At 63.9% G+C, this 21,685-nt stretch overlaps 1 protein-coding gene across 5 annotated transcripts in view; it reads left to right on the top strand.

Annotated features, from left to right (window-relative positions):
- NFIC (nuclear factor I C) overlaps positions 1-21,685 on the top strand; it is a 46,729-nt gene that overhangs the window by 16,923 nt on the left and 8,121 nt on the right. For 2 of the 5 annotated variants that reach the window (XM_071578292.1, XM_071578291.1), the window contains exons 2-10: positions 2,198-2,729; positions 12,679-12,750; positions 13,234-13,308; positions 13,444-13,567; positions 14,127-14,251; positions 16,118-16,246; positions 16,357-16,541; positions 19,454-19,613; positions 21,201-21,286. In XM_071578292.1, the coding sequence (XP_071434393.1) occupies positions 2,198-2,729; positions 12,679-12,750; positions 13,234-13,308; positions 13,444-13,567; positions 14,127-14,251; positions 16,118-16,246; positions 16,357-16,541; positions 19,454-19,613; positions 21,201-21,286 (1,488 nt within the window). The remainder of the gene's footprint in view (positions 1-2,197; positions 2,730-12,678; positions 12,751-13,233; positions 13,309-13,443; positions 13,568-14,126; positions 14,252-16,117; positions 16,247-16,356; positions 16,542-19,453; positions 19,614-21,200; positions 21,287-21,685) is intronic. The other 3 variants (XM_071578293.1, XM_071578295.1, XM_071578296.1) reach the window with 3 other exon arrangements.

The following is a 21,685-nucleotide window of genomic DNA, read 5'->3' as shown; positions in this document are numbered from 1 at the left end:
ATGCTGCCTCACCCAACCTGGTAACTTGGTTCCTGCCCTGCTTCCCTGCAGTGGTGTCTGAGGTAGCACTGCCCAGCGGGAGGGCAGGGATGGGGACAATGGCATGGTGTCCCCCCGGCCCTGTGGCTGGCCCTGCTGCTGGCTGCCTGGGGAGGGTGGCGAGGCCAGGGGATGGCAGCAATTTGTTGGGCTTGTCTGAATAACCGGCCACCAAGGAAGATCGGCCGCCCACCGCCCCAGCCAAGTATTGTTTTTGGAACTCAGTGCTGCTTTTTTCAGCTCCTGTCTTACTTTTCTTTGACCTTCTTCCCTGATTTAAGACACATGCCCAGCCCTTGCCCAGCTGCACTGAATTAGCGGCTGCTGCTGGGGAGGGAACCGGGAATCAGACCCTGTGGCCGCCCTGGGAACAGCCGGCAGGGACAGGTCTGCCAGGCAAGGACGAGTGCCCAGGTCAGGATGGGTTTGCTGGCAGGGTTGGGTCTCTATGGGCTCAGAGGGTTCCCCAGTAAGGGAACAGTACCCTGTCCCTTGTGGGGCACGGGGAGGATACATGTGGGGTCACAGCTCTGGGTCCAGAGAGGGACTGGCAGCTCCTGTGTATGGTGGAGTCTGTGCCGGGCAGAAGGGTCTGGCTTGGGGAGACTTGTGGGGGGTAGTGGGGCTGCCCTGGGGATTCGTACTGGCAGTGAGTGGCATCTGTGCTGGGTTTAGGGGACAGTGGAGTCTGTGCTGGAGTGTCTTGCCATGTCACAGTGAAGTCTGTGAGGGGGATGATGGTCCAGGGGACACCCGGGGCTGTGCTATGAGACCTGCACTGGCCATTGGCAGTTTGTGCTGGGAGAGCAGGTTTGGGGTTAATGGGATCTGTGCTGGATTTGGGGACGAGAGGGAATTAGCAGGGTGGTGTCGGGCCAGTCACTGCAGGGGGCCTGCTTCACAGAGGGGACACTCTTCCTTCTGGGCAGGGTCACTCTGGGACATGGCTGCTTCAGCCCCAGAATGGCATCGCTGCTCTGGGATGAGTGGGGTCAGCCACTGGCTCCAGAGTGGTCACCCCATCCCACTGCCAGGGCTCTGTCCTTTCCCAGCTCCCGCCCATGGCCACCTCCTGGCCCTGGAGCAGCGCCTGCCATTAGCACCTTCCCTCCTTGGAGGGTGGCCCAAACCCAGGCACAACCTTGGTAACCAGGGTTGTGGCACAGCAGTGGCAGTTGTCACTAGCCACCACCTGCTCAGCCCTGGCACCCTGCAGCAGGACTCCAGATGGGCTCCTTCCTCCTCCCCTTCCTCACCATCGTGAGGCACCCCAAGGGCCAAATCCTGCCTTCAAGAACCAGCTTGGTGCCACCCTGGCCATGCACGGGGATGCTCAACCCTCGCCCTGCTGCTTTCCAGGCTGTGCTGCTCCTCCCCAAGGAAGGCTCTCAACACCTTTCCATCCTGTGGGGAGGTTGTGAGCCCCCCCAGTCAGGAAGCACTGATTTTCCAAACTGGAAAAAAGAAAAAAATGGGATGTGGGAAGGAGGGGCCAGGGAGGGGGATGCATTTTCCTTGTTTTCTTTTTGGGGCTGGACTCATCCAGCAGTGCTTGCCAAATGGAAAAAGGCAGTCAGAGCACGCCTTGTGTGCCGGGCCATGCGCCAGCCGCCGGTCTGGCTGCAACTGGGGCAAACTGGGGGAGTTTCCCGCTGGTCCGGAGGGAGTGCAGAGGTCCAAGGCACCCAGAGCTCATGCGGGAGCGCCTGGAATGCTGGGGGTGTGCGGGACCCGGCGCTGGGGTGTTGCGGTCTGGCAGTGCCTGACACCGGCACAGCAGCTCCGATGGGCACGATGTCAGGTGGGGTTTCATGTGGGATTTCTGTGCCTGGCAGGAGCAGATGCCAGCATGTGGGGTTGGGAAGGGTAGAGGGTCCAGGTGGTGCTGTGGTGGTGAATTTAGTGCGGATGCTTGTTCCCTCTGCAGCACCATCGGCTCCAGTACGGCCCAACCACTCCACACAAGTTGATGGTGGGAGAAGTGCAACCAGTGGGATTTATGGGGGTCTGCTGTGCCTTTGCCACTGCTTTTCCTCCTGATTGTTCTGGAGTGTAGCCCAGTGGGGATGAGCCTGGCAGGTCCCCAGGGCTCCCCAGCCATCCTTAGGGTTTAGGAGAGGTCAGCCAGGAGTGACCCCCTGTCCCTCTGCTCCCACAGGATGAGTTCCACCCCTTCATTGAGGCGCTGCTCCCCCATGTCCGGGCCTTTGCCTACACGTGGTTCAACCTGCAGGCCCGCAAGCGCAAGTACTTCAAGAAGCACGAGAAGAGGATGACAAAGGATGAGGAGAGGGCGGTGAAGGACGAGCTGCTGAGCGAGAAGCCGGAAGTAAAGCAGAAATGGGCCTCGCGCCTCCTGGCCAAGCTGCGCAAGGACATCCGGCCCGAGTGCCGTGAGGACTTCGTGCTCTCCATCACGGGCAAGAAGCCCTCGTGCTGTGTCCTCTCCAACCCCGACCAGAAGGGCAAGATGCGCCGCATCGACTGCCTGCGGCAGGCGGACAAGGTGTGGCGGCTGGACCTGGTCATGGTCATCCTCTTCAAAGGGATCCCTCTGGAGAGCACTGACGGCGAGCGCCTGGTCAAGTCGGGCCAGTGCACCAACCCCATCCTCTGCGTCCAGCCCCACCACATCAGCGTCTCTGTCAAGGAGCTCGACCTCTACCTGGCGTATTTCGTCCGCGAGAGAGGTGGGTGTTTGTCTGCCTGGGGGGCAGAGCCTGGCTGTGCCCTGTCACAGCTGACTCCGGGTGGGGTGTCTCAGCTTTCCCTCCCCATCTGTCCCATCCCCATCTCCAGCTTGGGGACACCTCTCCAGGACACGTTTCCCATTGCAGATCTTGCAGGGCTTCCCTCTCTCCAAACTGCTTTTTGGGTCAGTGCCCCCCACATGGCTCCTCTCTCCCCCACAGGAGATCCCAGCTGCCCAGGGGTGGGAGTAGGAAAAGGTCCATGAGGATGCCCCTGGCTCTGGGCATCCCCAGCACAGAGTTTTGTGGAGGTAACCCCACCTGCATGAGGGGCTGCCTGTGCCAGAGCAGGTGGGCAGAGTGGGCAGGGAAGGCACAGTCTGTTTCTGGCACATCCCCCGAGGACTAGAGCTGGGAGGGGTCCAGCAGTACCTCTTTCCCGTGGGCTGCAGTCCCAACCCCTCAGTGACAGAGCAGGGACAGGGGTGGCAAGGCCAGCTGGAGAGGCAGTAGTGATAATGCTGGTGGGGGCAAACCCCAGCAGCTCCTGCTGTGCCCCAAGGGTAATTCTGCCACCCAGCCCGGGGGTCTCATGGACTTGCTGGGGGAACTGGGCTGGTTTCACTGCAGCAAGGAGGGTCAGACCTGCTCTCAAAGCCTTCTTGCTCAAAAGGGGGAAACAGACACGGTGGGCAGGGCAGGCAGCGGGTCCCATATTGGGTCCCTGAGCCATCGTCCTCACCTCTAGTTCACATTATCTCCCCACGTGCTGGAAAGGGGAAGCTCATAAGTAAATATTTTGCTGTCCCCAGCTGGTGATGTGCTCACATGAACACCCTGCCAGCATCTGGGGACCCCCACAGACCCCCACACTCCCCAGCACACCGAGGTGTATGAGGAGCCAGGGGAGACACTGTGTGATACCCGCAGGCTGTTTCACAGGGATGGTTCAGAGCCAGGGGGGTCTGCAACGTGCAGCCCCAAAGCACAATCGAGGGGCTTGTGGCCACCCTATGGCCAGGCCAGGCTGCCCAGGTGTGCAGAGACCAGGACCTTGGTCCCCTTCTGGCAGCCACCCCAGTCTATGCCCGCAGCACTGGGTGATGCCCCCCAGTCCCATGAGCCCATCCCCACCAACACTGCCACGGCAGGGAGCGTGGGGCTGGTGGTTCCTTGCCCAGCATTGGCCAGAGCCCAGGGACAGACAGTGACACCACAGAGGCCACTATGGTGCCAGCAGTTCCAGCAAAGGGGATGCCAGCACTGTGAATCATGGTGGGCACAGGTTCTGCTCCTGGCTGGCCAGCAGTGGGATATGCTGGGTGTTACTGGGGAAACTGAGACAGGACAGGCATGGAATCCCCCCACACTGCTCCCCAGGGGAGGAGCTTGGTGGCACCACCAGGCCCTTGTGGCTTTGAGGAAAAGCAGGGCACACCTCCAGCAGGAAACAGCCAGGACCAGCTCCTGCCCCAGAGCCCAGGTGGGACCCCAGGTGGGTGCAGAGCACAGGTAGTCTGTGCACGTGTGCAGTTGCACATGCGTGTGCAGCCAGGCCCTGCCTGCCCGGCCGTGTCTCCCAGCGTGTGAGCACGTGTGTTGTCAGCGCCACACACCCGTGCCCACACACGTGGCTCACCCACTCCAGGGCAGGATGGGACCCAGCAGGGTCTGGTGCCACTGATTGCCAGCAGGGGAATGGTGGGTGCTGTGCAGTGAATGGGGAGCCTTGTACTGGGCTGAGACATGATGAGCTGAACTGGCATGGGGTACTGGGCTTAAGTGGAGTACTGTATGCTGTGTTGGGGGCACCCTGTTGTGGGGGCACTCCGTGCTGGCTCAGTTGAAGGTATGGTGTCACACTGGGCTGGGGTACCCTGGACTGGGCTGTACTGGGAGCACCCTGATGCTGGTCTGTACTGGGAGCCCTACAGTGACCGTGCTGACAGCAGGGAGCAGGACCCCCGTGGCAGCCACGATGGGATACCCTATTACTGCCTGGTGTGCCACATTGGGGTGCTGTGCCAGCAGGTTCCCTGGCCATGCCATGGCCAGCTGGTGTCCCCGGGGAGGTGGCTGACCCTCTGCCACCCCCAGGTCCCCACCGTGACCTTGACCTCAGAGTCTTGGTCCCCAGCAGCCGCAGTCACCTGACTGTCTAATTGGGAACACAGCAGGCTGTAAATACTCTCTGATAAGGCCTGGCAGCCTCTCACTTTCGCTGTTAAGGTCGTTCTGGCCCTGGTTAAGGGGGACCAGGATGGGCCAGGAGCGGTGTCCTGGGGGTGCTGCACGGTGCTGGGTTGTGGGTGCTCAGCATGGCCCAGCTCCAGCTCACAGTGGGCACATTTTGTCAGGCTGTGCCCGGCAAGGCGGTCTCTGGCCTCACACCTCGGTGGCGAAACTGAGGCAAGGGGGAATATGGGGGCAGCCACTGCCCCAGTGGGCCCCTGCATGGTATGGCCAGGCTGGGTAACAGCACTCGGGGGTGCTGGGGATCACTGTGCTACAGCCTTGCAGGTTCGCTGGCCTTTTCCGTGCTGCCTGCTGCCTCCTGCTTGTTGCCTCCTGCCTGCTGCCTCCTGCCTCATCCCTCCTGCCTGCTCCCTCCTGCCCGCTCCAGCTTCCTCTGTGCTGCCCGCCCGCTGCCCCTGCAGCCCCCCGCAGCACCTCCAGTGCCAAAGGGGAAGGTGTCTCCCGCGCAGGCCCCTCCCCCCCGGCCGGGCAGCCCCCGCAGCCCCCCGTTATCAACCCGAGCACGTGCGCCCGCGCTCCCCCGCCCCCGCCGCCCGGTTTTGCCGGTGTCAGCACAATTTCCCAGCCGCTGCTCTGGCAACGCCGGGGAGGGGGGAATGGAGGAGCCCCCGGCCCTGCCCTCCCCATCCGCGGTCTGAAGCATCCTCGGGGGTGCTGAGCGCCCGGCTGGGCCCCCCTCCCCGGACCGATGCCAAGGGCGAGCTCTGCCCCATGGCTCTTCCCCCCATCCATCTGCCGGGAAGCCCCGCTCGGCTTTCCCTGCCCCTGGGTGGGGAAACTGAGGCACGAGCAGTGCGGGGCTGGTGGGAGACCCCATCCCAGCCCTGCTGGCCCAGGCGGTCGCCGTGGGGTGCAGGAGCTGCTGGGCGCCTGGGTCCACTCCCCAGAGCAGCACCGGCCCCAGCACATCCCGCACCCATTCTGCTCCCAGCCCTGCACCCACGGCCGCCAGTACCTTCAGGGTGGGGTGGGATCAGGATGGATGCGGGATAGGAGTAAGGTTTGATGCAGGATGAGTGGCGGATATGAGCAGAGCTGGATGCTGGATGGATACAGGATGGGAACAGGGCTGAGTGCAGAATGGATGCAGAGTAGGAGCAGGGCTGGATGCAGGATGGGTGCGTGATGGGTGCGGGGCTGGGTGAGGGCTGGGCTGTGCACACCGCAGTGGGGGAGGGGACGGCGCTGCAGCCCAGAGCTGGGTGTGCAGCGGTGGGGGGAGGACTGGGGGGGAAGCTCGGAGGTCGCTGGTGAAAGTCAAAAGCATTGCAGTAAAATGGTAATCAATCTCCCCAGCCGATGGTGCCAGGACCTTCGGAGCATTACAGAGAGATTCCTTCCAGAAGCTCCTGATGGCAGCAGACAGTCTAGGGGAGACAGAGCCCCTCTCCCTCCACCCTCCCCTCAGTGCTCCCCAGCTCCACCAACCCCCTCTCTGTGCCCTCACCACTGTGTCTCCATCCCTGTATTCCCATCTCTTCATCCCCATCCCCGCTGTCCTTGCATCCCTCTCCTGGTATCTGGCATCCCTGGCCCCTATTCCCATCCCAGCCAGGCTCTCAAAGCTGGGCAGGAAGCAGGACAGAGTCAGTGCTGACCCCTCACACCCTTTGGGGTGCTCTGGGTCCTCCCCAGCCACCGTGCTCAGCAGGGCAGGGGTCGAGGCTCTGCACAGCAGTGAACTACCCCTGGCAGCCCAGTGGCTGAGTCCCCCCAGGCCGAGCGGAGAGGGAGCAGATGGGTGCCCAGGGCTGGCCCCAAGGTGACATCCAGCTCCTGGCAGCCCTGGCCGTGGTGCTGCCAGTGGACAGCACCCGGGGGGAGGCGGGCACCCCCACACCGTGCCAGCATCTGCGTCTCCCACCACCTGGCAGCCCCTTATCTCCCCCCACCGGCCTCGCCGCTGGCTGCGGCGCAAGGCAGATGGCACCAATCTGCCAGGGAGTCCGTGCCAGGGCTCTCATCCCAGGCGCGCTGTGGCCGTGCCAGGCCGGCCATGCCAAGCGTCTGCTCAGCCCCTCCAGATGGAGGGGCAGGCGTTTCCCCGGGCACCGCCGCTCCGCCAGCCCCCGCGCAAATATTTATCAGCAGGGTCGTGAGAAGATTGATGGGGGTTCACAATATTTGGAATCTGCCATTCGCAGAGCTGGGCACTGGCGGACAGAAGGGCTGGAGAGGCCCCCAGCACACATGGGCAAACTCTCCCCCTGCTCCAGGTAACTCTGTTCCCAGCTGAACATCCAGGGAGGCTGAGATTGAGGGGAGCAAGGTAGGCAGAGCGCAGTGGGTCCAGAGGGAGACCCCCGGGAAAGGGCACAAGGGTATGAGACAGCAGAGAATCTGCAGGGGCTGGGTTCCTGCCCCCAGAGTTGTGTGCTGCAGACAGGGGATGGGAGGGGGCTCACCAAGGTGTCATCCCCCAGCCACCCCCGTCATCGTCACCGCACGGCGTCCCTCCACCCCTGTGCCCGCCCCCACTACGAGCCCGGCGCTGCTACGGCCGGGGCGGTTTCCATGTGCTCGTGCTCTCCGGATCGATGTGCCGGCGACCTTGGGGAGGTCAGGGCTTCCCCCGCTCTCCCGCAGTGCGCCGGAGCCGGGCGGCTTCCCCGCAGTGCCCGCTGCCAGCCCCGGCCCCGCGTCACCACTGAAGCGACTCGTCCCGTGCTCAGCCCCGCGGCCTCGGCAGCGTGAGCGGTGCCTGCCGGGGACCTGGCACAGAGTGCCACGTCCTATGCTGCCGGAGGTGGGACGAGGGCCCAGAGAGGTTCCCCGCACCGCTAGGCACCCGATGAATAAAAGATGAGCGAGCCGTCTCTCGAGCACCTGCCGTCCCCCGCCCTCGCCACCCACCGTCCCCCCCGTGCTGGCAGCGCCGTGCCCTCCCCGAGGCCGCAGTTGCCATCCTGGCCGGGTGCCCGGCTCCGTGCTGCGCTGGCAAGGGACAGCTGGGGCAGCAGATGCCCACGGTGCTCCCTCCCGCCGGCGGCCGTGGGCATGGAGGGCGGAACAGATGTCGGCAAGCCCCCAGCGTGCCCCTGCACCCCCGAGTGGGGCTGGCATTGCCAGCTGAGCCTTGGGGTCCCTTGACACACTGGCCCTTGCACGGGGATCTTGGCCAGCCTTGGGGAGGCCTTGAACCTGCCTCCCCACAGCCCTTCGTGGTGGTGAGGCGGGGGTGGTGTTGCGGGGTGTCAAGGGTGGCCCTGGGACTCTAGAGGGGGGCTGGCTGTGCCGTCGGGCTGTGCTATGGGGCTAGGGTGGGCGGGGCAGCAAGATACTGGCAGCACATTTCCCTGTCCCTGTCCCTTTCCCTTTCTTTCCACTTTCATCTCTTCCTTCCTTTTTCTTTCTCCCGCCCTTCCTTCCTTTCTCTTCTTTCTCTCTCCCATCTCTCTCTCCTCCCTCTCACCCCTCCCAGCAGCTGCACCCCCAGGTGCCCCCAGCCCAGTGCACGGGCACTGGGTGATAGCACCCTGCAGCGGGAGGGTCCCAGGGAGAGGAGGGGACTCAGCCATCCCTTTGTCAGTCCTACTCTCCCCATCCCTTTTTCCGCTGCCATCTGTCCCCGCTCGCCTCCGCGGGCGCCGGCAGTCCTGGACGGAGCCCAGGCCTGGCAGGGCTGAGCGAGGGGGCGGCCGCGCCGCCCGCCTGGGGGGGTTCTCCCCGGCCGTTGCCATCTCCCCGTGCCGGCCGGGGTCGGCCGAGGACAGCCCCGCTCGCTCCCAGCGCCGCTCGCTCGCAGCCAACGTGCTCTGCCTCCTCCCAGTGCCGCCCGGGCCAGCTGGCCGCGGCCGGAGGACGTGGCAGCGGGGCGCGCCCGTCCCCCCCGCACCGCCCGCCACCTCCTCGGGGGATCCTCCGGCCAGGACCTCCCCGGGGCTTTGCTCGCCGCGGGGAGCAGGAGCTGCCACCCCCGCAAGCGGCCGTGGCTGAGGACCAGCAAACTCGTGTTGCCCCGACAGCCCCGCAGCGCCCCGGGCAGGGGGTGCGGGGGGAGCGGTGCGTTATAAGCAGCGTGGAGGGGGGAGGGGACCCGCGCCCCGGCCGGCCCGGCTGAGCCAGGATTTACCCGGCACACGCGGCGGTTCAGGGTATTATATAAAGGAGGTTACACAAGCGGGACTGTTCCGGGTTTATGTAAAAGGGCCACCCCAGCCTGGCGGCAGCGGGATACACAGTGAGACAGGCTGAGCCGTTCGGAACTGAGGGGCCACTGCGGGATTGGGATGGGGGTTCTGGGGGGTCTGACAGGGAGAAACCCCCAAATCACACCCTGCACAGAGTGCCTCTCAGTCCAGACCTTTCAGTGGGATCAATGCTCAATGGCACTCTCGGCTCCCTTGGGTCTCCAGGGTTCTCCCTGACCAGACAGGGTCCCTCCCTGGCAGGTCCTGACCAGGCTGCTCCCTGCGGGCCCTGCTGATTCCCATTCCCGCTGTGGGGAGCATGGCTGGACCAGCGCTCAGCAGCACCTGGGCAGGCACTGGGGCTGCGTGGCCACCGAGCACGAGGCAGGGCGCAATTCCCCTCCGAGCCGGCCCCAGGGGAAACTGAGGCACTGGGCAGGAGCCTGCAGGCCGCGGTGATGAACTCTGGTTCATCTCCTGCCCTTGGCTGGCAGGGCTGGAGGAGGAGAAGGAGGAGGAGGAGGAGAAGCAAGGCTGCTGGCCTCATCAGGGGGCCAGGCCTGCACATGGCGCCAGCAGCTCCCCCAGCCCCAGCATCCTCCGGCCTGTGCGCCTGCGCTCCTGTCGCTGCCAGTAACACCGTGGCCTGTTACCGGCAGCGCTCGGGCACTGAGCCAGAGCTCTCTGGCAGCTGCACCAGCCCCGGGGGGCACCCGGCCCGCAGTGCCACCCCCAGGGCCATTCCTGCTGCCTGGGGGTCGTTCCCACGCGCCGAGGTGCCGCCGTGGGGCCGGGGGCACGCTGCCAGCCAGTGGGGCTGGTGTGCGGGATCCATCACTCAATGGGTGGCACAGGGCCAGGCTGCCAGCGCGGCCCGGAGCCCAGGCACCCGCGCCCCCCTGGGCACACACTTGGCCATTTTTGAAAGCGATTGGATCGACTGTTTGGGCACTCCATGCTCTTCTCTGCCGTGCCGGGGGGGGGCCCCTGGCATTGAACCCCCACCCCTGGGCTCCCCGAGTGGTGGCACCAGGGCCCCCCAGCTCCATCCCCCACTCCCACCCCAGCGAGGTGTGGAGGGTTCAGGATCAATGGGGTGGCTGGGGGAGGGGGGGAAAGGGAGACTTCCCAGGCTTCTTTCTCCTTGGTGGTGCAACTGAGCCTTTTGTTGGATTCCAGATTTGGTGTCCCCCCCAAAAAACGCCCCTTTTGGGGAGCGAGGCAGGGGGAGCGCAGGGCTGCCTTCGCCATTTTACGCGCCAGCCACAGGCAGCCGTCACATGGCGGTGAGAGCAGCGCTTGGCCCGGCCGCCCCGCGCCGAGCAGGCAGCCAGAACTCTGCTGGCGAGCTCGCCTGCCCAGCCACGAGGCTCGCCGGCAGCCGGGGGTGCCCAGCCCGGGGCCCTGCTGCTCCATCAGCAGCGACACGGGAGTGCAGGGAGGGGCTGCTCCTGCTGCCAAACCTCGGAGCTCGGGAAAGGCCCTGGCGCTCCCTGGGCTGCCCCAGGTGGGACTGGGGGGGCTCGGTTTGCGGGTTGCCCTTGGGGTATCCCTCCTGGAGTAGGGGTGGGTGGCGTGGCGTCAGTGGTGCTGGGTCATGGTGACGCTGTGGGAGAGTGTGGGGGTACGGTGGCATGGGGGGCACTCAGGGGGCACCCAGGGTGAGTGATGGCCCAGCTGGGTGCTCTGGGGAACGGGGGCCAGGCTGGGGTGGTTTGGGGAGGCAAAGGTGTGTGTGAGACATCTCGGTGTGGGGGTCCCTGGGCTGAGCTGAGGGCCATGTGGGGTACCTCAGAGCCACTGGGAGAGGGCACAGCCTGGGGGGCTGCCCAGAGGTCAAGCCCCTGGCACTGGGCAAGTGGGTGCCATCTGGGGGGCAAGCGGGGCACTGGGGAGCCCTGAGGCCGCGGTGGGGGGCTGTGGGGAGCCGAGCCGGCCTCGGGCTGTGACCGCCGGCCTCCGCCCCGCGCCTTGGCCAGGCTCCACCACTAACCACTTCCAGAGCCACCGCCAGATTTGTTGTTCTTAGAGGCGAGGAGGGGCCGTGTCCGGCCACGTGGTGCCCATGGGCATGCGGGGGGTCCCCACCACCACTCCCCATTCCCAGATGGTTCATACCCCACTCAGTCCTGCCGCCTGCTCCCCTGCACTCAGTCACACAGCAGCTCCAGAATGGGGGAAAAAGGAAAAATGGAGAGAAGGGGGGATGAAAAAAACCCTGTGCCCGTCCCTGTTAAGGAGTTTCTGCTCCCTAAAAAGGCTGCCTGGAGGGAGCTGGTGGGACAGACATGGGGGAGCTGGTGCTGGGGTGCCACGGGGCTTCCGGCATGAGTGGGGTGCCAGGCTGGCACAGGATGGGTGGAGGGGAACGCAGCAGCTGCGCAGGGAGACAAAATGGCTGGTTTGGCATCAGCGCTGAGCAGTCTTGGGGGGGTTGTGGGCACATGGGAGTGTCGGGATGGGAGGTGGTGTGTGGGGGTGTCAGGGTGGGAAGCAGCACAGTCCCACTGCCCACATGGATAACCTGCCCGGCGGGCAGCATGCAGGGGTGTTGGGGTCGGGGGTTAGGGTGCTGCTACCCACATGGATAACCTGCACAGTCAAGGCTAACCACCCCAGGAGCCGTGTGAGCACAAGAGCTTGAGGGAAGAAAGGAAAAGGGGGAGAAAAAGGGGGAGAAAGGGAAAAATCCCAAGACGCACAGGCGGGCTGGCAGCAGCGGCAGAGTGGTTTTGATGGTGTTTTTGGATTGTCTCAGCCCTTTCCTGGCATCTGCCAAGGCTGTGAAAGAGAAATGCCGAAGGCCAAGGGGTGGGAGGAGGAGCAGAAGGAAGGAGGAGAAAGGAGGAAAATGTACAGCAAAAGTTTTGGAAAGGCTTTGGAAGCAGCCAGGTGAGGAAGGATGCTCCGGAGTGTGGCAGCTGTGCCGTGCCATGCTGTGCCGTGCCAGGGTGTGCTGGGGCTGCTGAGCTCAGCGTCTGAGCCAGGTTATTTTTAGCCAGGATTGAGTGGTGCTGGATGGGGCTCCAAGGCTCAGAGTAGGTGCTGCCCTGGAGCCCTGCTGCCCTCTGAGGGGCTTGGCAGAGGCACAACGAGGTACCACAGGTGATGCCACGTGGTGATGACACTGCCTGGCGGGGTAATGATGGGTCACAGATGTGGTTGGAGGGAGGAGGGGAGGCAGGAGGCCAGGAGCGGGGCCAGGCATCATCACCTTGTCCCAGGGCAGGCCGAACACTAGGGGTTTCCCTCCTGCAGGGAGTGATGCCCAGATCCTGCAATGCCCGCACGGGGCTGTCCCTTCTCCTGTCTGTGGAAGGGAGACTGAGGTGGGGTCATTTGGTGGCTGTTTCCCAGTGCTGGGAACAGGCCAACTCAGTGGTGGCCCTACTGCATGGTGGAAGCTTCTGGGCAGCCCATCCCTCAGTTTCCCCCCAGTAGACCAAGAAAGGCGCAGTCAGCTGGTGGGCAACCCCAGCTCACACCAGCACAGGAGGCTCACACTGGCATGTGGGATTCACACCAGCACAGGGGACTCACACCAGTGGGGTTTCCTCTTGCAGATGCAGAGCAGAGCAGCAGCCCCCGGACAGGCATCGGCTCGGACCAGGAGGACAGAAAACCCATCACGCTGGGTGAGCAGGACTGGCAGGGCTTGGGCAAGGGTATAAGGGACACCCCAGCCCAGGGTCTCTCTCCCATGGAGGGGGCTACTTGACAGGCAGTAATGCCCCCATGCTGTGACTGTGGTGCCCCCCAGTCCCAGCCAGTGGAGCCTGGGACCTGGAATGAGCTGGGCATGTCCTCAGCCTTGTTCCACAGCCATCTGGGGCCATGTTCTTTGGGGACAGCAGCTGCCATGGGGGTCCTGTGGTGGGGGTGCAGCCCCCAGCCCTGTCAGCAATCTCAGCCATGGGCAAATTGAGGCATCAAGCAGCTCCAGGGTATCCTTGGCAGAGAGGACCAGTCAGAGAGCAAGGAATGGCATGGAGGCTGAGGACAGGGGCAGGCGGGGATCTGGGCAGATTGGAGTGCCCTCAAGCATCGCCACAAGGCAGTGTAGGATGGGAGGGGTGGTCCTGTCACCCCCTCAGCGCTCTCTTCTCTCTCCTGCACAGACTCAACAGACTTCCAGGAAAGCTTCGTCACCTCAGGGGTGTTCAGTGTCACCGAGCTCATCCAGGTGTCCCGAAGTGAGTGTCACCATGATGCCACAGCCCACCCCCCAGCTGCCCGGGCACAGCAGTGTCCCAACAGCTCCCCCATCCCACCGTGGGGCTGGGGCACCCCTCTCCACCAGCCCCCTCTTGACTCCTCTCTCCCCACAGCACCGGTAGTGACAGGCACGGGGCCAAACTTCTCCCTGGGGGAGCTGCAGGGCCACCTGGCCTATGATCTGAACCCCTCCAGCACCGGCATGAGGAGGACGCTGCCCAGCACCTCCTCCAGCGGGTAAGTGCCACCAGGGTTGTGCCGGGGCGATGCCAGGACAATGCTGGGACAATGCCAGGACAATGTTGGGGCAATGCCAGGGCCAGCATGAGCACAGCCATGGGGAAGGAAAGGGGCAGACATCCTGCCTAGGGTGGTGCTGACCCATGAGAGGCTGGGACAGCTGGGTGTGTTCAGCCTGGGGAAGAAAAGGCTCCAGGGAGACCTTAGAGCCCCTTCCAGTGCCTCAAAGGGGCTCAAGAGAGCTGGAGAGGGACTTGGGACAAGGGCCTGGAGGGACAGAGCAAGGGGGAATGACTTCCCACTGCCAGAGGGGAGGGTTAGATGGGATATTTGGAAGAAATTCTTTGCTCTGAGGGTACTGAGGCCCTCGCACAGCCCAGAGGAGCTGTGGCTGCCTCATCCCTGGAAATGTCCAATGCCAGGTTGGACAGGGTTTGGAGCAACCTGGGCTGGTGGAAGGAGTCCCTGCCCACGGCAGAGGGTGCAATGAGATGAGCTTTCAGGTCTCTTCTAACTCAAACCATTCCTTGATTCTGTGACCCTTCCCTGCCCCCAGGAGCAAACGGCACAAGTCGGGGTCCATGGAGGATGACATTGACACCAGCCCAGGGGGCGAGTACTACACCTCCTCCAACTCCCCCACCAGCAGCAGCCGCAACTGGACAGAAGACATGGAAGGGGGTAGGTGTCACCTCCTTACTGGTGCCCCCGTGCTGCCCTGGGGACCCCACCCTGCTCCTGGCATTCCACAGGTGTCGCTGCAAGAGCCCCCTGTGACCACCCAGGAACTGCACATGCCACAGTGTCCTTATGAGCCCTCAGGTCACAAGGGGCTGTGGGGGCTGTGATGTTGACCTGGAGCCTCCCCAAACTTCCCTGCTTCTCCATGGGGTCACTATAGAGGCCCCTGATTTAGGCATAGGCTCTCCATGGGTGCTAAGGTGTCTCTGTAGTCCCTCACTTTGGCCACAGACTCTCTTTGGAGCCTGCACTGTTGCTACAGAACCCTCCAATTTTGTCACAGGCTCTTGCCATAGGGCCAGTTCAGCCTCCAGCCCCACACCAGCCTTGCTCAGCCCCACACCATCTCCCCCAGCCCCATACCAGCCTTGCCCAGCCTCACACCAGCCTCCCTCGGTCCCACACTGTCTCCCCCAGCCCCATGCTGCTGTGGACAGCTTTCTGGCTTGGCTTCTTTTTTCCCTTTCCTGTCTAGACAGCCCCAATTAGCTGTTCATTAAGAAAAGGGGGGGCTGGGCTAATTAAAGCAATGCTGCAGGGCTGACACAGCAGCTCCCACGCCCCAAGGTGCAGGCAAAGGAGTTGCTCCTCTTCCTTCCCCCTGGCTCTTCTCCTGCCTCCCCCAGCAGTGGGGTGAGCTCTGCCCCAGCCCCTTCACCCTGCAAATTCTTGGGGTGCCCAGATGGGGGGCTGGAGGCACCCATCCTGTTGGAAGGTTGTTTGGGGGGATGCAGGTCCAGCCCCAGAACTGTGCCCCAGGGGCACGGGGACTGTGCCCCATCCTGCCCCATGGGGCTGGTGTGTGGGGGCAGAGGGGGTCCTGGGAGAAGTGTAACCCCTTCCCTAAAGCAGTACACGGAGAATGGAGGGAGCTGTGCCAGGGTGTCTGTCCCCACAGGTGACCTGAACTGGGCAAGGGGCAAGGGGGGCCAGTGGGCGGGGAGCAGGGCACAGCTGTGGCAGCGGGGGGAGGGTGGATTTGGCAATCCTGTACGGGATGTTCTGGGAAATCCTCCTAACGCCCGGCTGAGAACGGACTAAACCCGTTAGTGGGCCCGGGCCAAATGGCCAGAGCTAAAGGCGCGGCGGCGGGGGATTAACGCGCCCGCCGACCCTCCCGCTCGGCCCCGCGCCCCGAGGTGGCCTCGGGCACCCGGCGATGCCAGGGGTCCCTGGGGAGGTCATCCCCACGCTGGCACCTTCTGGCCTCCCCAGGAGCTCCTGTGGCCCCCAGTGCCGTGTGCCAGGAGATGGGGGTGCCCAGTGGGGGCTGCAGGGCACTGCTGCACCCGAGATGGGCACACGCACACCCACACACACAAACACACACACAGAGCTGTGTGCACCCACATGCACACGTGTGTGTGCTTGCACACACAGACACGGGAACACACACTTGCACACATGTGCATGGATACACACACAGCAATGCTGGTGCACACACATGATCATGAACACATGCACACACATGCATGCACACAGGTGTGTGTGCACACTCATGCACACCCATGTGCTGGAGCACACACACCAAGTGCACCTGCGCATCTGTGTTACCCCGCAGAGGTTACCACACATGAGCACACCCTCCTGCATGCACAGACATGCTCACACACATGCACACACTCCTGCATGTGCACAGGTGTGTGTGAGCACACACACACACACCACACACCCTCCCCATGCCCACCCTGACCCCACTGTGTCACTTGCCCCCGGAATGAGCACTCCAACCCTGCGCTGTACTGGCGGCAGCCCCGAGATTTGGGGTCACACAGCAGGTCCTGACGCTGCACCCACTTTCCCCAGGCATCTCCCCCACCGTGAAGAAGACAGAGATGGACAAGTCCCCCTTCAACAGCCCATCGCCCCAGGACTCCTCGCCCCGGCTGAGCAGCTTCACGCAGCACCACCGTCCTGTCATCGCCGTGCACAGTGGTGAGTGTCCTGCCAGGGAAACCAAGGCACCGAGCGAGGACTGAGCGGGCAGGGGCTGGGGCAGCTGCCAGTGAGTGACGCAGGTGTGTCCCCTTTTCTGCCACCTCCAGGTATTGCCCGAAGCCCACACCCATCATCTGCGCTGCATTTCCCCACCACCTCCATCCTCCCCCAGACGGCCTCCACGTACTTCCCACACACGGCCATCCGGTACCCGCCTCATCTCAACCCGCAGGACCCGCTCAAAGATCTCGTCTCGCTGGCCTGCGACCCGTCCAACCAGCAGCCCGGACCGGTAAGGACCCAGCTCCGTCCCCGCACCCATCACTCTCCTCGCCGCGGGCACCAGAGACTGCTGCCAGCCAGGCTACCCAAGGAGGGTCCCCTGGACCGGCTGCCACCACCGCCGTCATCACCACCGCCGCACCGGGGGGTCGTGGTGCTCCAGTGGCACCGGGGCGTGTTCACTGGGGCTGAGCTCCAGCAGTGCCGTGCGTTGGTTCGGGAGCGCCGTCATACCTGCTCCGTGTTCACGTCTCATTTCTCCGGTGATGGAGGCGCCGTCCCCCAGCTCAGCACAGGGCACCAGAGGTGTTCGGGTGCTGGGGCTGAGCCGTCAGCCAGAGTTGGGGTGTCTGGTGGGACCAGGGTGTGTCTGTGGCAGGAGTGTGTGACCATCACCCAGAGCCACTATCCACCAGCAGGTTTGGGAGAGCAAGAGGCTCGGTGTCCCTGGACCACCTGAGCAGCCCGCGGGTGACCCGTCAGCTCCTCACTGCGCCGTGTCCCCCGTGTCCCATGGGGGTGGCAGGGCCACACTGTGCTGCTGTGGGCCTTCCCTTGCCCCACGCACCCAGCACTGCATGCACCCAGCGTGCAACAGACATAGCACCCCACACCCCAGCACCCACAGCACCCCACACGCTACACACCCAGCACTCCCCACACACACAGCACCCACAGCATCCCACACACTCAGCACCCACTGCACCCCACACCCTACACACACAGCACTCCCCACACACACAGCACCCACTGCACCCCACACCCTACACACACAGCACTTCCCACAAACCCAGCACTCACAGCACCCCACACACCCAGCACCCACTGCACCCCACACACACAGCACCCACTGCACCCCACACACAGCACACACAGCACCCCACACGCCACACACCCAGCACTCCCCATGCACACAGCACCCACAGCATCCCACACACCCAGCACCCACTGCACCCCACACACAGCACACACAGCACCCCACACACCCAGCACCCACTGCACCCCACACACTCAGCACCCACTGCACCCCACACACAGCACACACAGCACCCCACACGCCACACACCCAGCACTCCCCACACACACAGCACCCACAACATCCCACACACAGCACCCCACACACACAACACCCACAGCACCCCAAACACAACACCCACAGCATCCCACACACAGCACCCCACACCCCACACACACAGCACTCCCCACACACCCAGCACCCACAACATCCCACACACAGCACCCCACACACACAGCACCCACAGCACCCCAAACACAACACCCACAGCATCCCACACACAGCACCCCACACCCCACACACACAGCACCCACCACACACAGCACCCACAGCACCCCCCACACACAGCACCCACAGCACCCCACATGCACAGCACCCACTGCACCCCCCACACAGCACCCACAGCACCCCCCACATACAGCACCCACAGCACCCCACATGCACAGCACCCACTGCACCCCCCACACAGCACCCACAGCACCCCACACACCCAGCACCCACAGCACCCCACACACACAGCACCCACAGCACCCCCCACACACAGCACCCACAGCACCCCACACACACAGCACCCACTGCACCCCACACACACAGCACCCACAGCACACCACACCCCACACACACAGCACTCCCCACACACCCAGCACCCACAACATCCCACACACACAGCACCCACTGCACCCCAAACACAACACCCACAGCATCCCACACACAGCACCCCACACCCTACACACACAGCACTCCCCACAAACCCAGCACTCACAGCACCCCACACACCCAGCACCCACTGCACCCCACACGCACAGCACCCACTGCACCCACACACAGCACCCACAGCACCCCACACGCACAGCACCCACTGCACCCACACACAGCACCCACAGCACCCCACACACCCAGCACCCACTGCACCCCACACACAGCACCCACAGCACCCCACACACACAGCACCCACTGCACCCACACCCAGCACCCACTGCACCCCACAAACCCAGCACTCACAGCACCCCACACACAGCACCCACAGCACCCCACACACACAGCACCCACTGCACCCACACACAGCACCCACAGCACCCCACACACACAGCACCCACTGCACCCCACACACACAGCACCCAAGCATCCCACACCCCACACATGCAGCACTCCCCATATACAGCACCCAGTGCACCCTACACACACAGGACCCCACACCCCATGCAACCAGCATCTTGCACATGCAGCACCCAGTGCATGGAGCACCCCAAGCCATCACTCCACACACTCAGCACCCCACACACCCCATGAAGGGCACCCTTCATACCTGAAGGTGGAGGCCAGGGCTGTCTGCATTCTTGCTTCCATGCCCTCCTGTGCCCCACTCTGTCCCTCTGGATGCAGAGCTCTTGGGGAGCCCCTCGGACCTCTGCCCACCTCCCACCTGTTGCCCCTCACCAGCAAGGCCTGATGCCAGAATGAGGGGCATGGCCGCTCTTCCCCCATGCAGTGGCTCAATGCCGGGCTGACGGACGCTGGACTGGGAGCAGCCACTGTCGAGTCGGGGACAGGGCACTGTCACTGGAGCCTTTGAAAGCCCTTGGGTGCCCCTTCCCCACCGGACAGCACTTCAGAGGCCCCCTTGCCGCTGCAGAGAGGGGGATCCAGCGCTCCACCTTCGACATGTGCTGCCATGGGGCACGGTCCCCACAGGGCATGGGCTCCACAGCCTGCCCAGACCCTCCTGCCCCGATGTGATTTGCCGCCTGCTGCCAGCGCCGACCATTCGTTCAGGGCTGCTCTGAGACCCACCAAACTCATGTCCGCAGTGAGGGATGCCCCGTGCCCGTGCCGGGGGCTCCCCGGCCGTGCTGCTGTGCGCCTGCGTCCTAATGGCTTGTGCTGTTTGTTTTTTGTGTTGTCCCCAGTTAAATGGAAGTGGTCAAGTGAAAGTGCCCAGCCACTACCTGCCCACGCAGATGCTGGCGCCGCCACCTCCCCCCGGCATGCCCCGCTTGGCCGTCTCTCCTGACACCAAATCCACCACGACAACTTCCGAGGGAGGGACGACCTCGCCGACATCACCCAGTAAGCACCCGCGGCGCCCACCCCGCTCCCCGGCCCGGCCGGCCCCCTCCTCTCGCAGCCCCCCCAGGGTGTCCCCCCTGTCCCGGTGCTGGGGGGATGTTGGCGGAGGTGGCCTCCCCGCAGCCGGGGAGAGGGCGGCAGCTGGTACGCCATGAGTTTGCTGGGTCTCAGGCAGGTCGGAGCAGGCAGGGTTTGGGAAGGTGGCTGTTGTGGCCACCGAGCCTGGGGGGTCTCGTGCTGGTCCCAGGGACCAGCCCGAGCCCCACCTCCCTCTGAGCAGGAGCGTGAGCCACAGTGGGGCTCCTCAAATCCGTGTCCTGCCCAACCACCTGGTGTGGGCAGTGCTGTTGGGGAGTCTGTGGCCTCTCCGTGGCTGTTACCCACCGCTGTGGTGGCCCTGCTGCCCGGGACCAGCTGGCATGCAGGTGGCACTTGGACTACGGACAGTGTGCCTGGTGCGCGGCGTGGACTGTCGTCCTCTCACTGCCCTGGGGGTCCCTGTGCTGGGGACCCCGGTTTGGTTGGGAATGTGAAGTGGCACTGATGCAGGGACTGCGTTGTGTGTCCCCTGGAGCCCCTGGCAGGTGGTACAGGGGGGTCTTCATTAGTGAAGTGGTTGACGAGCTCTTTGCCCTCCACTCCACCTTGGGGACCATCCGTGTCTTGGCCAGGAGGATTTTGGAGTACCCAGGGACCAGAGGGGAGCTGGTGTTGCCCCTGGACTGGCACTGGGCTGTGTGCCACAGTGGTGGGACACTGTGCCATCACTGCATTCTGCAAGGGGTTTGTTCCTGTTCCTGTCCTGCTGGACCCATAGGACGCTGGTACCCTGAGCGCCCGCCATGTCCCCGCAGGGTTGAGCCCTGCATGAGGCCACTGTCCCCAGGGAACAGGCCACAACAGGGTGCCACCATCTGGACGTCAGGGGTGGAGGTCTTGTGTGAAGAACACAAAGCCCAGCCAATGTGGAGGGGACATCGTGGGATGGCATGGAGTGGCCTGGCTGGGGATGGGTTCACAGCTGCAGGGAGGGATGGAGCAGTGCCAGAGGGCAGGATGTGTTTGGAGGACAGTGGCTGTACACAAGGATTGTAGCTGGCTCCAAGTCCCACACCCCCGCTGGCCGCACTGTGTCTCCAAAGGGCCTGAGCCCAGGAGCTCAGAAGGGCTGGGGGTCCCACTGTAGGACCCGCTGCTGGGAGGTGGAGGTGGCAGTGGAGCAACATGTCTGAGTGGAGCTGGTGGCTCCCATTGCAGTCAGCCCACGGCAGCTCAGCTCAGGAAGCCACAGCGTGGGCATGACAGGGAGCACCCATCTGTGCCTGCACCCTGGGGCACCTCACCCCGCCAGCCTGCCATCACCTTGAAACCACAGGCAGCACCAAACAGGCACAGCACCCCTGGGGCACAGCAATCCTGGGGCACAGCTCTCCTGGGCTCCGCTCGCCTGCCATCAGGCCACAGCCAGGGATGGTGCTCAGGACCCCTGTCCCAGCAGCACCAGGGAGAGGGCCGGGCCTGGCCCCGAGGGGGGACGATGGCAGTGCCACCCGCAGCCCTGTTAATGAGCTCTCATTTGTTCCCCAGCCTACTCTGCACCAGGCACGCCCCCTGCGAACCGTACCTTCGTGGGATTAGGACCAAGGGATCCTGGGAGTATCTATCAGGCACAGGTGAGAGCGGGGATGCTGCTGGGGGGACACTCCTGCCCTCACCCTGGGCACCCTCGCCATGGCATCACCGTGGGCATGGCCAGTGCAGTCATCGCCATCGTGGCTGTCATTGTTACAACATTGCTAACGTGGGCATCCCCACTGTGGCATCCCCGCTGTGGCATCACTGCCAGTGCCATGGGCATTGCCACCATGGCATCACTACTGTGGGCATTGCCACCATGGCATCACTTCCATGGCATCACTACCATGGCATTGCTGCCATGGGTATTGCTACTGTGGGCATTGCTGCTGTGGGCATTGCTGCCAGCATCACTACAGTGGGCATTGCCACTGTGGGCATTGCTGCTGTGGGCATTGCTGCCAGCATCACTACAGTGGGCATTGCCACCATGGCAT

Source organism: Pithys albifrons, chromosome 27 (assembly GCF_047495875.1).
Source record: "Pithys albifrons albifrons isolate INPA30051 chromosome 27, PitAlb_v1, whole genome shotgun sequence".
Classification (NCBI taxonomy): domain Eukaryota; kingdom Metazoa; phylum Chordata; class Aves; order Passeriformes; family Thamnophilidae; genus Pithys; species Pithys albifrons.
Note: the sequence above shows the minus strand (reverse complement) of the source record. Positions and strands in the feature narration are given on the sequence as shown.